Genomic DNA, 16,234 nt, shown 5'->3' with positions numbered 1-16,234 from the left:
GGACTGCCTTAGTATTACACACACTCGTATCGCTGTGTGCACAAAATGCACTTTTCAAAATCAAGCTTTAAAAAATATCATATATTAATATGATTTTCTACTTTCATTGAGTTGAATTTTTCACCAATAGCAATCATAATCAAGCATGTGAAATATTCATTAATTTTCAGAATTTTTCCCCCTGAAATGCCAGGTTTTTGTCACAACATATAAACATGAAAAATGAATTATATTTTAATATACTACATGCTAAGTAGATTTTTTGTTGATTATCACAGTCTGCGATATGTCAGCGATTAGCAGCAACATTGATTGTGACAGGTCAACTAGTGGAAATAGCATGAACTTTCTCCATAGGCCAAATATGGTCAAAATGACCTCATTAGGTGGAAATAATATGACACCTAGAAATAATGTCACGTTTTTCTGCTTTGATGTCAGTTTGATTGGGTTTTTTGACCTTAACAGTCTGAATGTAACTATTTAGTTTCCACAGTGTGTTTTAGACTTATTGTAGGAGCTGAGCTGGAAATTCACTGATTACACTCAAATAGACAATCTTACCAAATATTCCACCATATGCATGAACACAGCCAAAATTACCGAAGAATGAAAAGTGAAAAGTGAAATGAGCCAAACAGTCCAGAGGAGTTAAACAAAAGACGCGTTACCAACCTGTTAACCTTCAGAAACGTGTTCCAAGACGTCTGGGGGCCCGACAAACCACGAATGTGCTCGCTCGCCCTCCTGAAACCTGCATGAGAGTGATTTCTGTTTGATCGAGACTGAATGTAACATAGATGAACTGAGCCTGGCTGTTTTCCTGGGAAAGCCGGCACTGAAGGCCGAGTCAATAAATAGGTCAGAGTTCAAGTGTGAGCAATCTGTCCCGGCCTCTGTTTGCCCTGGGGGCAACTAAACTCCGCTGACCTCTGAGTCTTCCCTTCTTTCTCCTCCTTACTCTGTCTCTTATCCATCATCCTCCCTCCCCATCTCTTTGTCTGTCTGCCCAGCTGTCTGTCTGTCTGTCTGTTGGCTCTCTTGGTCTTTTTTTTTGTATACAAGAGGCCGAGGAGAGCCTAGATCCATTTTCCACTTTGCATGCGTACTGAAAAAGGGACCGCCACTGAGGAGAGAGCAGAGAGTTTGGCTCACGGAGCAAAAAGCAGAAGGAATGAGTCTGCCCGCTGACAAGCAGACATCCACAACCGGCCCACGCTCCTCCGCGAGTCTGACCGATATGGGCTGCGGAAGGCGACACGCAGGGATTTTTCTAATCACCAATATGTCGTACCACTGTTTCTCGTCACAAATATTCCAGAAATCGAAACCACGCAGTGGTTTTTCATAGAGATCTAATCAAAAATACGTCTTGACCATCTAACCATCAATCTCTCAACTGAAACTATGCACATTATTGTTGTGACTTTCTGTTTCTACCATGTGACCGAAGGGTCCATCAGCTGGCCGAGGACATTTCCTCTCCGTCCTCTCTGTCCACTGCCTCATTTGTTTTTATCTGTTTAGGTGTCGAACACGCTGTTCAAGTTGTGGAGGTGATGTTCATCACATTTCACATGTTTTAGCGTATACGTCTTAGATTTTGGGACATTTCTAGGATTATATTTGGACATTCCTCGGATTTTAGGATGTTTTTAGGATTTGTGGGCATTTCTAGGATTTGGGACATTTCTAGGATTTTAGGATGTTTCTAGGATTGGTGGACATTTCTCAGATTTTAGGATCTTTTTAGGATAATAGGACTTTTCTAGGATTTTAGGACATTAGGGGCTTAGCTAGGACTTGTGCTGAGCAGTGTGGGGATCCTCCACAGGCACTTTTTTCATAAACAAGCTCTATTCTGATGCTGTTTTATGTGCACTTTGGCACTTTATGTATACTAAAAGTACAAAAACAGTCTTATCTATCTTAAGCACCATGTGCTTTTTTGACATCACGGGAGCCACGTCAACAGCAGATGCAGAAGAAAACCTAATATGTGGACACAGAAGTCCACTGCAAAGCAGCAGTATGAGACGACTCGGGATGAGAATGTGTTGGGTTTTTGCTTGCGCCCAGTTAGTTTATTTGAAATGGTTATTTGAATTTTTTACACATCCAAAATATCAACTTTGTGGTCACTACAAGGTCCTTTGTCCGTTGTCAGTTCATGTCATGTCCCCAGTCTGTTATTGTGTTTTTTTCACTAGCATCACGGATTCAGACGTAGAGTCCACCTACACTGAGCTCTGTTGACTTGTTCAAAGTTTCTCCGTTATTAAGTCATCAGCTCGCTATCACTTCAGCTCAACCTTATTCTGAACTTGCCAAACATTTTCATATAGACTGTTCGATATTCATGTTGCAGGTGGCCAACAGTGTCTGGCTGATGTCCACCATTAGACAGTAAACGTCCAGTATCGGCCTGATATATCGGTCTGACTGCTCTGCTCTGGCCTCCCGGGGGACAGACTACTGCTGTCTGTCTGTCTGCCGAGGCTGCCAGCGCTACAAAAACAAGACAGCGAGGCGAGGGGCCCCGGGGGGCCGTCAGGGTGGGGACGGCATGGGGTGAGGGAGAGAGAGACAGAGAGGATGAGGGGACTGTGTTTACTTTTATCCTCTGCGCCCGGCTGGCTGGGAAACGACAGCAAAGGGGAGGAGGAAGGAGGAAGACCATGTCTGAATGTACGAGAGGCAACAGGCCGATGTGTTGTGTGTGTGTGTGAGAGAGAGAGTGTGTGTCAGCGGCCCATAGGAAGCCCAGTTATGTGTGTGCTCTTTTACTTCTATCTGTGTGAGGACCAAATTGTGTTTGGTCAGGAAATAGTGGCAAAGTGAGGATGTTTTAAGCAAGTGAGTACACATTACACAAAGTGAAGACACTTCAGCAAAGTGAGGACATTTTGGCAAAGTGAGGACATGTTAGCAAAGTGAGGACACTTAAGCAAAGTCAGGACATTTTGTAAAGTGAGGACACTTAAGCAAAGTGAGGACATCTTGTAAAGTGAGGACATTTTAGCAAAGTGAGGACACTTAAGCAAATTGAGAACATTTTGGCAAAGTGAGGACACTAAAGCAAAGTGAGTACATTTTGGTAAAGTGAGGACATGTTAGCAAAGTGAGGACACTTAAGCAAAGTGAGGACATTTTGGCAAAGTGAGGGAATTTTAGCAAAGTGGGGACATTTTAGCAAAGTGAGGACATTGTGACAAAGTGAGAATAGTAATGGAAAACTGAGGACACTGTAGCAAAGTGAGAACGTTGTGACAAAGTGGGGACATTGTAATTAAGTGAGAAAATGTTGGAAAATGCAGACAATGTAGGAAAATGAAAATGGTTGACCAAAGTGAGGGCATTGTGGCAAAGTGAGAACCGTTACGGAAATTGAAGAAGCAGAGGCAAAGATGGGATGTTATAAAAAAGAGAGTGAGAAGGTAACTGCAAAGTGAGGACGTTGTAGCAAAATGAGGATAGCTGCCAAAATCTGAGGACATTTTAGCAAAGTTTGTATATTGTAGCAAAGTGAGAACATAGTGGCAAATGATTATAGTTGTGGAAAAGTGGGGACATTGTAGCAAAGGGTGGACATTGTAGCGAAATGAGGATAGCTGTGGAAAAGTAAGAACATGGAACCAAAGTGAGGACATTATTTGAAACTGAGGGTATTGTAGCAAAGTGGGGACACTACGCCAATATTAGAAACTTCCAGCCAAGTGAGGACACTGCGGTGCAGTGAGGACGTTTCAGCCAAGTGGAGACATTCTGCAAAATTAGGGCATTTCAGTAAAATGAGGACATTGTGCCAAAACAAATTTGATACGGCAAATTGAGGACTTTTGACAAAGTGATGATGTTGCATTATAGAAAGAACATTTCTGCAAACTGAGGACATTTTAGCAAAGCGAGAACACTGTGTCACAAACCATGTTGTTTTAGCTCAGGGGTAAAATGAGGTGGGTTAAGGAAATTGAGGATATTTTTGCAAAGTCAAAGACAGTTAGCTTGTCCACACCATCGAGGAACCGTTTAAGGGCGGCAGCTACATTTGGGCTCAGGCTTAGGTTTTGGTAAGTAGTTGTGATGATTAAGTTTAAGGTTATGGGAAGGGGAAAGCATTATATTTTGTCAGTGATGGTCCTCTCAAGAATAGCTGTATGAATGTGTATGGAGGGAGAGGGAGTCTCTGAGAGAAAGTGTGTTACTGTGTGTGTTTGAGTGTGCATATTCATGCTAGAGCATTTGCATACCTGTACGTGCATCAAGTTTGAGCATGAGTGTGCACGGTGGCCAACTTGTATGTATGAGTGTGTGTGCTCAGTCACGCCACTGGCTGAGTGTATACACATGTGCAGCTGTGTCTGCCGGAGTGTCCGTCTCTCTCTCTCTCTCTCTCTCTGTATGTGTGTGTTTGGCAGCTGGCCGGGCTCCAGCTGTGTCTGGTTGGATAATGAAGTCCAGGTGCTGCTGCGCCTGCTTTAAGACACCTGTCACCAATATTTAGTGCCAGAGAAAGCCAGACTGCAAACAGGGCGAGACGAGCTGTTTGCTTATTTTAACAAGGCTGCCTAACTGGACGTGAGGACACGGGATGTACTATGAACCCTTTCCTAGAAGCTATTTCTGTGTGTGTGTGTGTGTGTGTGTGTGTGTGTGTGTGCAGCGTGGAGCCTCCAGGAATCATTCAGCTCCCCTTTCTTTTGCTGATTCAGACATTGCAACCCAGAGTGTTTCCCTGAAACACTTGGTGGGGGGCAAGGGTTTGCTGGTTGCTTTGAAGTCAATTTCGTGATGGCCAAACATTGTAATTACACCATCACGTGACACCCTGCAACGCAAAAAACACTTTTCCTCATTGACTTACATTGTGAAAGAGTTGTCTATAAAACTGTGGATAATTTTTTTTTCATCAAAAACTCTGTGACAAATTTCTCGAAACATCTAGTGGTGTATCATCATGGTTCTGTTCTGCCACGCTGTCAGCTGAAGCCGGCTGTCTTTGTATCATGCTGCCATCCGGCAGGGTATAATAACACCACAATTTTAACAATCTGACGCTGTTAAGCGGCGTATCATACAGACACAAACGTCGGCCTTTGCCATCAGAATCTTACGCCAAAAGCGCTGTAAAAGTGTCAGTATCAGACCACTTTGGAATGAAAACGGGCTGCCATTTGTCCACTCTTACTTGTATTTGCCAAAGTGTGATAAAATACGCAGCTTATGTTTGCCACTAAGCTCGGTTTGCCAAAAAATATTTTGGCAACTAATTGTGTGATTACTTACATTTATAGATTATGGCCTAAATAAAAGATTCTCCAAATGAAGCAGCTTTTGCTGTGTTAAATGGCCCGTCTTCCACTTTGCTTGATGGTAAATGGTATATTTATAAATGTTACATGTAGTTGGCACATACTGATCCCGCACATCGACAAAAGAAAATTGGATTATGCTGCAGAAGGGGTTTGAGAAATCCTGCAGACTGTGCAAAACATAGTCTATGGTCTAGGTCTACGGTCTAGTCTACAAATCAAAGGCTTCATTGAGTCATTAAACTGGTATATACAACTGCAGAGCCGCTCAAGAACCCTCCTTTTCCTGTGTGTCTGTGCTCGTTCATGTCAGCCTTTACATACAGACATCTACATTTCCTTATAGTCTGAGGAGCCAAACAAAGGCCTACCTGTGTAAAGTCCTAGGAAACTTACCTTCGTCCTTCCAGCACATTGGGGCTTGTTTAACTTTCACACGGGCCCCTCTGCTGTCCAACTCCCGTCTCCAGCACCTGTGGCCTCTCAACAGCCTGTCTGTGTCACCCTCCACCTGCCAGCTCCAGCCTGCTGCTGACTGCCAGCACATTCAGATACCTGCACGCTGGCTTTGGCGTGAGCGTGCATTGTCTGAGAAAATGCCCCTCGCTTGCCGTGCCGTTGTTTCGCTGGCGTTTCTTTGACGTGCTTGGAAACCAGACAGTGCGTACTGGGTTACATCTGAGGCCGCGTTCACCTGATGCTGCAATCCAGAACATCTTTCGGCTGCCAGCTTTATGTGCACTCACAAGATACAACTCTAATGCAATTAAAGCCATAATGGGAGTCAGGCGGGAGTTTTATAAACACTTAACTCTGTTTATATAAGTGCATTTAGAACGCTGGTAGAGGAAGAATCCCTGCAGGGAGACACAGTGTATAACAGTGAGACTCAACTTACAGCCCGTGGGGTGCGGGGTGGCCCCCCAACTGTTTTCTAATTCACAAAGGTGCCAGAGTGCATAAAACAGCATCAAAAATGCGAGCGGAGGATCCCCCCCACCCCTGACAGAGGTCCTAGCTAAGCCTCTAATGTCCTAAAATCTTAGAAATTCCCTAAAATCTTAAAAATGTCCTAAAAATCCTAGAAACGTCCTGAAATCCAAGAAATGTCCTAAAAATCCTAGAAACGTCCCAAAATCCTAGAAATGTCCTAAAAACTGAGAAATGTTGTAAATACTAGAAAAGTCCTCAAATCCTAAAAATTCTCTTAAATCCTAGAATTGTCTGAAAACCTAAGAAACGTCTTGAATTCTCAGAAATGTCCTAAGTCCTGCAAACGGCTGAAATAATAGAAACATCCTACAATGCGAGATGTCCTAAAATCCTAAAAAAAAATCCCTAAAATCTGAGAAATGTTCTGAAATTCTACAAACAACCTAAAATTCTAGAAAAGCCTTAAAATTCAAGAAATGTCCTAAAATCCTTGAAACTTCTTGAAATGATCAAAACATCCTAAAATCTTAGAGACATGCTTAAAATCCTAGAAATGTACCAAAATCCAGTGGTGTGTGATGCGACAGGTTCAGTCCCACAGCACTCTCAGTCGATGGCGCCCGTCTGCGTACCACGCTGCTGCTGCAGGTGCTGCCCGGCTGTCTCGCGGCTTATCATAACACCGTGAACAGTTCTGTCCGGCCGCGTTCTCAGCAGACACGGTGGCATATCATACAGCTGTAAAAGGTGGCCATGTGCATCGAGATCTTACGCAGAAATCACTGAAAAACGGCTGTATTTGACGACTTTTGAATGAGACGGGGTTGTCTACCCCAGCTTTAATGCTCATGACACAAGAGTGATATCAATCTTTCTCAGCTAACTAAGCATCCCCATTTATCAAATTACCTTAAATCTTTCCCTTTTAAGACTGGATAGAATTAATGTTTCAGTACAACTGCTTACATCAGAGCAACAAAAGGCTAATTTATTTGGTAAAATCGGTGAGGTACAGAAAGCTTACATTCGGCACCTCACGAATCATTGGCTGTGTTTTGTCTGTAGCGTTTTGGATCAGCACTGGTGAGATTAACTGTCAAACAGCCTTCTGTCTTTGTGAAGCTAGAAGACAGCAGCAGCAGCAGCACTTCAGGTATCCCCCCCTAAACAACCACAGATGTTCTTGGAGGCGAGGGATTTCACTGGAGAGTCAGAGAGGAAATATTACGACCACAAATGTGTTCTCGTGGTGTAAAAAAAATCCAACTCCAGGCCCTTTCTGTGGGTTTGGAAGCTGAGAAGCCTCAATTTGGAGAGGGAGAGGACATGAAAAAAAAACACCCACACGTCTGGGCAGCGTGCTTTCATCCACAATTCACATAAGTGCCTGGACGTGGGTTTTTAATGCCACGAGAACTCATTAGTGGTCATGATATTTCCCTTCATAGCCTTCAGCCTTTGTTAAAGACTCATCACTGGGTGCTTCCATCTAGAAACACAGACAGGTTTCTGGACACAGTTCCCTCCATGAATCACACTGCCGGCTGCTCTGTGTTTGGTGAAAAACTGTCACGTGTAGTGGTATGATAAAATCCTAGAAAATGCTAGAAACCTCCTGAAAACCTAGAAATATGAGAAATGTCCTAATATCCTAGAAATCTTAGAAATGTCTTAAAATCCTAAAAATGACCTAAAATACTACAAATCTCCTAAATCCCAGTAATGTCCTAAAATTTGAGAAGCATCCTAAAATCCTAGAAATGTCGTGAAATCTTAAAAATGACCTAAAATCCTGGAAATGTGCTAAAATCCTACAAATATCCTAAAATCCTAGAAGCGCCCTAAATCCTGGAAAATGTCCTAAAATCCTTTAAATATCTTAAATTCCTGAAATCCTAGAAATGTTTAAAATGTTAGAAACCTCCTAAAAACCTAGAAATGTCCTAAAATCCTACTAATATCCTTAAACCCAAAAGCATCCTAAAATCCTACAAATATTCTAAAATCCTTAAGATTATCCTTAAGTTCCTGTCGTATGGAGCTACTGCAACTGGCGTTCTTGTCATTTTGCAAAAGTTGGCCCTCCAGCAGTTTCTGATTATTTTGCAGCTGACTGTCTTTCATCAGAAACAGGACACAGGGCGGATTTGGGCAGTGAACCTACACATTTTCCTAAATATCTTTCTAAGTCGTCTTGACGGTAGCTCCTGATATTCAACCACTGGAATCGTTAGAAATCTGGGTTATAGTATGTTGTCCTCAGAGAGATGTGTTGCTTATCTTTCAAGCCAGAAATGAAATAAGGTTAGAAGTCATTTACAGAGCAGAGTCTGGAGGAAGTGGTCTGTTTCTTTACCCAAGCTGCTGCAGCCGTGACCTGGAAACTTTAAGCACCAGAGCAGCCTCTTCAACCACCGCATATTTCTTTTTTTGTCTGCATATTAACCCTGTCTTTCTTTCTCTCTCTCTCTGATTAATCAGGATGAGGGTGCAGTCATGGGAACGGTGCGGGGAGACGGGTGTGGTCCTGCTGGGCTTCCTGACGCTGGTAGTGTCTGTGGGGAACCTGTCCACCAGAGGGCTGCAGGTACGTAATACAGAGGGACACACAGGAGACACAGTGATGACTTAAAGGGATACTGCGTCCATTTTCAACCAGCTTTGTATCAAAACCATGTTGGCAGTATGTGCTGATGAACTGTGGTAAACTTCCCTCCATTCAACCTGTACCTAGATATCCCTCCTCCCCCAAGGGCAAAACGTTGCCGGATGATGTATTTTGCATCATCCCACAGAGTCGGAGAACTACAGGTTGTCTTTCTGTATTTTTGTATTGCCTGCTACCCATACCGCAACTGCAGACACAAAGAGTACAGAGCTTTATCACACAGACCCTGAACGTTTGCCTGAAAATGCAAACTTCTGAAAACGGGTTCCAGAGTGTAATTTATTAAAACACCACCCGTTCTTGTCGCCGTAAACAGGCAATGTGCAGAACGGTGACGTCACGGCCGCACTTCGAGCATGCACAGTGCGTGTCAGGCAAATAGCCATAGTCAAGGCAATTTTATTTATAAAGCCCATTATTACAAATTATAATTTGCCTCAGAGGGCTTCACAGCATAAAACATCCCTCTGTCCCTCTTCAACCCCTAACATCGACTAAGGAAAAACGCCCCTGAAAAAAAACTCTAATGGGAATAAAAACCTCAATGTGAGTCAATAACTCACAAGTGGCCTCAACGACTCTGAAACTCAGAGTCGACATGTGACCTTAACGACTCTGTAGCACACACCTCCACAGGGTTTAAAGCCTGCGCTCCCTTACAGTTGATTAGAACTGAAGAAGCTTCTTGGATGAGAATCGAAATGTCTTCAACAAGCTGAAACTACGTCCAGTTTCCAACAGAACAGCACTTATGGATAGCATTCGATGTTACGTGCAAATATTGCAAGTGACGATAACAACCACGTAACTAAAAATGTCAGTAGAAGATTTCGTTGAGCAGGATTGTGGCATCAGTGCAAACAAGGCCCAAGACACTGCACAGCCACAGACAGGACCACAACAACAGCACAACCATGGTCACGATCCAAGCTGGAGGTAGGAACACAGCATCAGTGCAGCCACAACATGAGCACAGCCAGAGGCAGGATCACAGCATCAGCAAAACAATGACCAAGATCAAGGCGCAGCCATGATCCGGGAAAACTACGAAACAAGGGTGCACAAACGCTGCAGAGAAGAAGCCGAGGTAGTGTTATGCAGTAAAGGGACATGAGCATTTGCAGATGAGAGAGAATGAAAAGGAGCTCAGCGTATCATAGGAAAATTGTCTGATTAGGCAAGTTGGAGCATCAAGCATTTTTCTGTAATGCGGTGGGAGCAGTGATGTCACTGCAGCAAATATCGTGGGACATTTAAGCTGCAAAACTTTAAAAAAGTAATCAAAGGGGTTTGATTAGTTGCTCTGTCAGTTACTCTCCTGTCTCTCTCTCTCTCTGTACCCATCTATCTCCTCCCGTTTCTCTCTCACTTACGCTCTCTGTCTGGTATTTCCAGAGTCGCTCGTCCGCTCTCACAGCTGCTCTGTCTCACACCTTTACAAGGAGCTCAGTGCACATTCCAGCGGTCACTCTGATGAATCTGTCTGAATGAAGGGACGCAGCCATCGGCCTGAATTAATGCCGCTCCGGCACATCAGGAATGTGTGAAAAGCTGACCGTCTTCACACGTTGGAGCCCCAGAACAAAACACTGTGACGCGTGTTTTTTGTGTTTCCATTCGGTTGTGACGCTCTCTATTATGCCCGCACAATCATCAGAAGAGCAGTTTTAGACACAGCTAAAACTATTAATAACTCTCACTAACCACAACTTATGCTACAGCAAATACTGCCTGCTATCACAATACCACCTCAACAGCTAGTACAAATGTACTCTTTACTTGCTTTTACACGCAGGTAGAGAATGACGAAGCCCTTTGTCTTATTCACCCACTGCCCATGCCCGTTTTGTAAAAAGAAGATACTTTATACATAATGTTGACTTTTTCTCTGCCTGTGGAATCAGTGAGTGAAAACACAGACAGCCTCACTCTGCCATTGAACCCACACCGTGGTCGAAGGTGGAGATGCAGCTTGAATGACAGAAATAAAGCGTGATTTTTAAAAGCTTTGCCATTACAAAGCAGTTTGTTATTAGTCTATTTGCATTTTCTGCAAAATCTACACCAGCGTATACACTATATAGAAGGTAGAAGGTAGATTTATTGGTCATTTTTTAAAACAAAGTTTAAAAAACAAACTTGTCCTTGATCCTGGGATGACAAAAGTACTGGGCCACGCCAATTCATCATTGAATTCAGGTGTTTCATTCAGTCCCATTGCCACAGGTGTATAAAATCAAGCACCTAGCTGTGCAGTCAACAGACACACTCCAAAATCTTGTAGAAAGTCTTCCCAGAAGAGTGGAAGCTGTTCTAGCTGCAAAGGGGGGAGCAGCCCCATATTAATGCCTGTGGATTTAGACTGGGATGTCATAAAAGCTCCTGGAGGTATAATGTGTAGGTGGCTCAATACTTTTGTCCATATAGTGTAGGTCTGCACGAGGCTGTGGTGTGCACATCCGCTGAAGTCTGCATGTGGTTACACATATCCCCAGGTATGGACTAATATGAAAAACCAGCCACATTTTAAGATTCATTACTGTGGCAGGATTGAGATTCTGGACCAAACATCCCCCAAATGCAGCAAATCAAATGTAATTGGCTTTTAGGGGTTAAGTCGTGGCCTGGTTGTGGCCCGCGTAAAGCCGGCCTAAGAGCTTGCGGGTGTGTCGCGACTGTGGTCGTGCAGCCATGTTCAGATGGATTCATCACTCAGTGTGTGGTGGTGTGTGGGCCAAGTGAATCTCATCCCTCAGTACTGTGCATTATCCTAAATCAGACAAAATTGTCTGTTATTTAGTCAGCCACTTCGCACAAAATTGCATTTAAAAGTGTGCAGCTGTAGAGAAGGATATGATTCCGATGAACCCACAAACAGCTGCTTCTCTGTAGGTCTTAATACTGTTAATATGATTAATGCTACAACTGCCAACTGAATTACCGCGTGTTGTGTGTCTTATGTGCGTGTTCAGGAAGACGGCGTGGCGTCCAACAGTCTGGAGGAGGAGCTGGAGGTCACCACATACTGGTGGGGGGAGTGGGCCAAGTGGACGGCGTGCACTCGAGCCTGTGGAGGGGGAGTGATGTCACAGGAGCGACACTGCCTCAAACAGAGGTCAGTCAGTCTGTGCACAAACACACACACAGATTTGCACTTTTATAAATTTTAATTTCATGCATCCCCATCACAGCTACTCAGAGTTTTTATTAAAGTTCCACATATGACTTTTTAATGAGTTCAGACTTCCAGAAGAAAATTAGCAACAACATCAAATGCAAACATTTCTCCATAATGTCACAAAACATTTCATACTTCTCCTTTTCCTTAATGCACAATTACGCATGTGTGTACATGCACATTTCTACCTCCAAACACATGCAATTAAACGCAGCAAAAAACGATTATTTTTTCTGTAGGGGAAACAGACAAGACAAGTCTGAACTGAACTTGATCGCAAAATGTTTAAAAACCACCTGTGATGGCAGTTCATTCATTTGGTAGATGAGTATGTCTGAGGTGAACTGCATTTTGAGCTCATAGACACATCAGGATATGCATTTCAACCTGATATTTTATTTATTATAATTTATACCCAATGTTTTATGTTCAATTTGGCCTTCACACTGGCAACAGCTAAGCCCAGAGGCGTTATGTTTTGGGGTTTTTCTGTATGTCTGTCTATCCCTAACTACGTACATCAAAGTCATGCAAATGCGGCATCTCAAAATTTTCTTTAAATTTAGCACAAACATTTACTTGGACTCAAGGATGACCTGATTAGATTTTGGTGTTCACAGTGACTTGCTTTTGTCTCTTTCTTGTAAACACATTATCTTATGAACACCTTAAAGGAATTTACTCAAATATGGCACAAACGTTCAAAGTGAACTTAACAGTTAGACTTAATCCATTTCAGTCTTGTGAATGAGATATCTTAAGAAAACCTTTTTGTTTAATCAAATTTGGCAAAAATGTCCACTGATCAGAATATGGTTTTTGAAAGTCAAAGGTCAAGGTTACTGTGACCATAACTCAATAATTTATACATTAATTATGAAAAAATTTCACACAAATGTCTAGTGAGATAAGATGATGAAGTGATGACATTTTATATTCAAAAGGAATAATTTAAAAAGACTTTCAGCCATCAGTCAGCGTCATAGCTCAGGAACAGAAGGGGAGGCGTTTGGTGACACTGATCTGTAAACTGAGCTGATTGTAGAGATCTGCTGTGCTGCTGGGGGGCAGATTTGTGTAAAACATCCATGTTTTTTACAGCCATGGATGTAAACTTTACCTGCAGCTTGACGGGTTCGTGGAGGCATACAACAGCACGACGATAATTCACCGTTTTTGATATTTTGTTATTTCTCCAAATGTTTTTTTTTCTGTTCAAAGAAAGAAAGTTGCTGCTGGGAAGGACAACATGACCTGCACAGGAACCGCAAAGAAATATCATCTCTGCAACACTGAGGTGAGTCAAAGACTTTCAGCTGATTTCTCATCACTTTATTTCACATCTTTATTAAAACAAACACAGTCCCTCTGACTGGCCGACAGAAGAGGTCTGCGGTCGCGGTGGGCGGCCTTTTAGGCATGACTGTTTGAAAGTGAAGCCGGGCGGGGCTCAGAATCATCCTGCACTCTCAGAAAACCATCCCAGCACAAATAAACGCTTAAAAAGAATTTATTTGTACAACATACTGTAAAACCGAGTCTTAACAAGTGTGAAACAGACCTCTTTTAATGGCCTGTGCCGTCTCTGCACTGCAGGAATGTCCTGCCACTGGGAGGAGCTTCAGAGAGGAGCAGTGCTGGTCCTTCAACTCACAGCTTTACAATGGGAGGAACTACCAGTGGAAACCTCTGTATCCTGGTATTAACACCCATAAAACACACTGACAACCTCTTTTTACCCCTGAAACAGACCCGAGGTGACTGAGGTCTGTGTGAGCTGCTGAGCTTCAGCATCGAAACAGCAGCATCCTTTATGTGACCTCTTAAAGCTCTGCCTGTTGTTTGAAACCTGGATCGACGCAGGTTTAATTGTGCTGGGTTTAGATGCCTTTCACGAGTATTAAATCTTTGAACCAGGAAGAAATTTCTTTTTTTATAAGTAGAATTTTTTTAAGCTGGAGAATTACATCTATTAAACTATAATAATAATAATAACACATTTTATCTGTGGGCACACAAGGTCACCTTACAAGGCAGAGTTACAAAAACAACAGTATAACGACAGATTAAATGAAATAAGAATACAAATTAGAAGTGTATAAATTCATATGTACAAAAGTTTAGCGTGACCAGACTGAGCTGTAGAGGGATCAGACTGAATATGCAAGTTTAAAAAGATGTGTTTTAAGTAGAGATTTCGAAACAGAAAGAGAGTCACTGATGTTATGGATGTGAGGTGGGAGGGACTAACATAATCATGTGTGCATTTGAGATGATGTTACAGCGTTTTTGATATTTGTTAAGCATTTCAGGTCATTGCCATGTTTTTTTCTTTCTGCTTTCCTTGTTTTGTTTTTTTTTTGCGCTAATTTTGAGGTAATTTTCTTGGCTTTTTTTGAATAATTATTTTAATTTAGCTTTTTTCTCCTTAACTTTAGGGTATTTTTCTTGTTTTTTATACTCATTTTGTGTTGTTTTGAGTCAGTTGTTATTAAGTTGATCTTTGCATTCTTTCCATGTTTTTGAAAGAAATCAAGCCAATTTGCTCAGGTTTCAAAGGGTTAAACGTTCTTCCCAGTCCCAAAAAGTTTGTATGATCATGAAAAGTCACGATATAAGCAGATAGCAATTTCCAAGCCTGGAAACATTTTGGAAAACGGAATATACCCTGAAAGTTTTTGGAAAAGTCATAGAAATCTGTTTCATAAACCCGTGTAATAACACATGATGTTTCAAAGGACCTTCGGAAATGTGAAAATCCAACGATAATGTAAAGTACACAGGGGGTTTGGATGGGAAAAGAAATTGCCAGAATGTTATCGCCAAAAATTGCCAAAAATTAAAAAAGAAATCATCAAAATATTTTCTTTAAATATTGCAAATGTATTTAATTTTTTCAACCAGCAGTGATTAGGGACATGTAGGTCAGAAGAAAAATTGTGACCAGTAGTCCTGTGTTTCTCTGTAGACGACTATGTCCACATCTCCAGTAACCCCTGTGACCTCCACTGCACCACGACCGACGGCCAGCGGCAACTGATGGTGACGGCACGAGACGGCACGTCCTGCAAGTACAGCAGTTACCGTGGAGTCTGCGTGGACGGTAAGTGTGAGGTGAGTCCAGCTTCTTCTTTACTCTCTACCTGTTTTAATTCCCCTCAGTCTGACTCCACGTTAAGGTTTTCAGCAGCCCTGAAAGCACCGCACACAGTGTGTATGAACAACAAACCCACAGGGAGGACGCTGCTGCATCTCTACTTTCTGGCAAACAAGGAAACTGAATGAGGTGCAGAGTAACAAACTACTTTACCAACACAGAGCTTCTCGAATCCAAAAAGTTGAACAGTGATTCCAAAAGTTCAACCTGAAACACCACAAGCAGTTGTCTCAGTGTAGTGAGATTTCAAAATAAAAGCCACAGTGTAAATTTGGCACAAACATCAACTTGGATTAATCAATTAAGTGACTAGATTTTGATGGTCACAGGTTAAATGTCAAGGTCCCTATGACCTCATCTATCTCATTCTGGGGAACACAATATTTGTATTTGAGTGTATTTCTTCAAATTTGGCCCAAAGGTCAAAGGTCAAGGTCTAGGAAGTTTCCCTATATTTGGTCACAAACATACACATGAGGTGATTCGATTTTGGTGGTCGAAGGTCAAAAGTTAAGGTCATGGTGGCCTCACGAAACACGTTTTTGGCCAAACTCAAAACCTCATACACTAATTATGACAAAATTTCTCACGGATGTTTTATAGGATAAAATGACAGAGTGATGACATTCGATACACTTTTCTGTCCATTATTCAGCATCGTATCTCAGGATATTTAGGCAGATTCTGAATTAGTGACACTCACCGTGAAGCTGTGCTGTTTGTGGAGATCTGTGCTGCCGGGGGAAAGAAGTGTGTGAAGCATCCATGTTTTCACAGACTTTTTTAGAATTTCATCCTCTTTTCTTCTACTTCGGCTTTGTTGCTCAGCCAATCGGATGTGACGGTGTCTTGTTTTCCTCCAACACCTTGGATAAGTGTGGGGTCTGTCAGGGGGACGGCAGCAGCTGCAGCAGAGTCACTGGAAACTTCCGCCGAGGAGCCACGACTCTGGGTGAGCCAGGCTGTCCACCAACAAATATGGAAAT

General features: G+C 42.5%; 1 protein-coding gene across 1 annotated transcript in view; it reads left to right on the top strand.

The window, feature by feature from the left end:
- Positions 1-16,234, top strand: part of adamtsl2 (ADAMTS-like 2) — a 39,807-nt gene that overhangs the window by 9,225 nt on the left and 14,348 nt on the right. The window contains 6 exon segments of the mRNA XM_042488558.1: positions 8,727-8,832; positions 11,886-12,028; positions 13,313-13,388; positions 13,688-13,790; positions 15,060-15,205; positions 16,077-16,200. Coding sequence (XP_042344492.1) covers positions 8,728-8,832; positions 11,886-12,028; positions 13,313-13,388; positions 13,688-13,790; positions 15,060-15,205; positions 16,077-16,200 — 697 coding nt within the window. The 5' untranslated portion in view covers position 8,727.

The sequence above is a fragment of the Plectropomus leopardus genome, chromosome 6 (genome assembly GCF_008729295.1).
Source record: "Plectropomus leopardus isolate mb chromosome 6, YSFRI_Pleo_2.0, whole genome shotgun sequence".
In the NCBI taxonomy this organism is placed as follows: domain Eukaryota; kingdom Metazoa; phylum Chordata; class Actinopteri; order Perciformes; family Serranidae; genus Plectropomus; species Plectropomus leopardus.
Note: the sequence above shows the minus strand (reverse complement) of the source record. Positions and strands in the feature narration are given on the sequence as shown.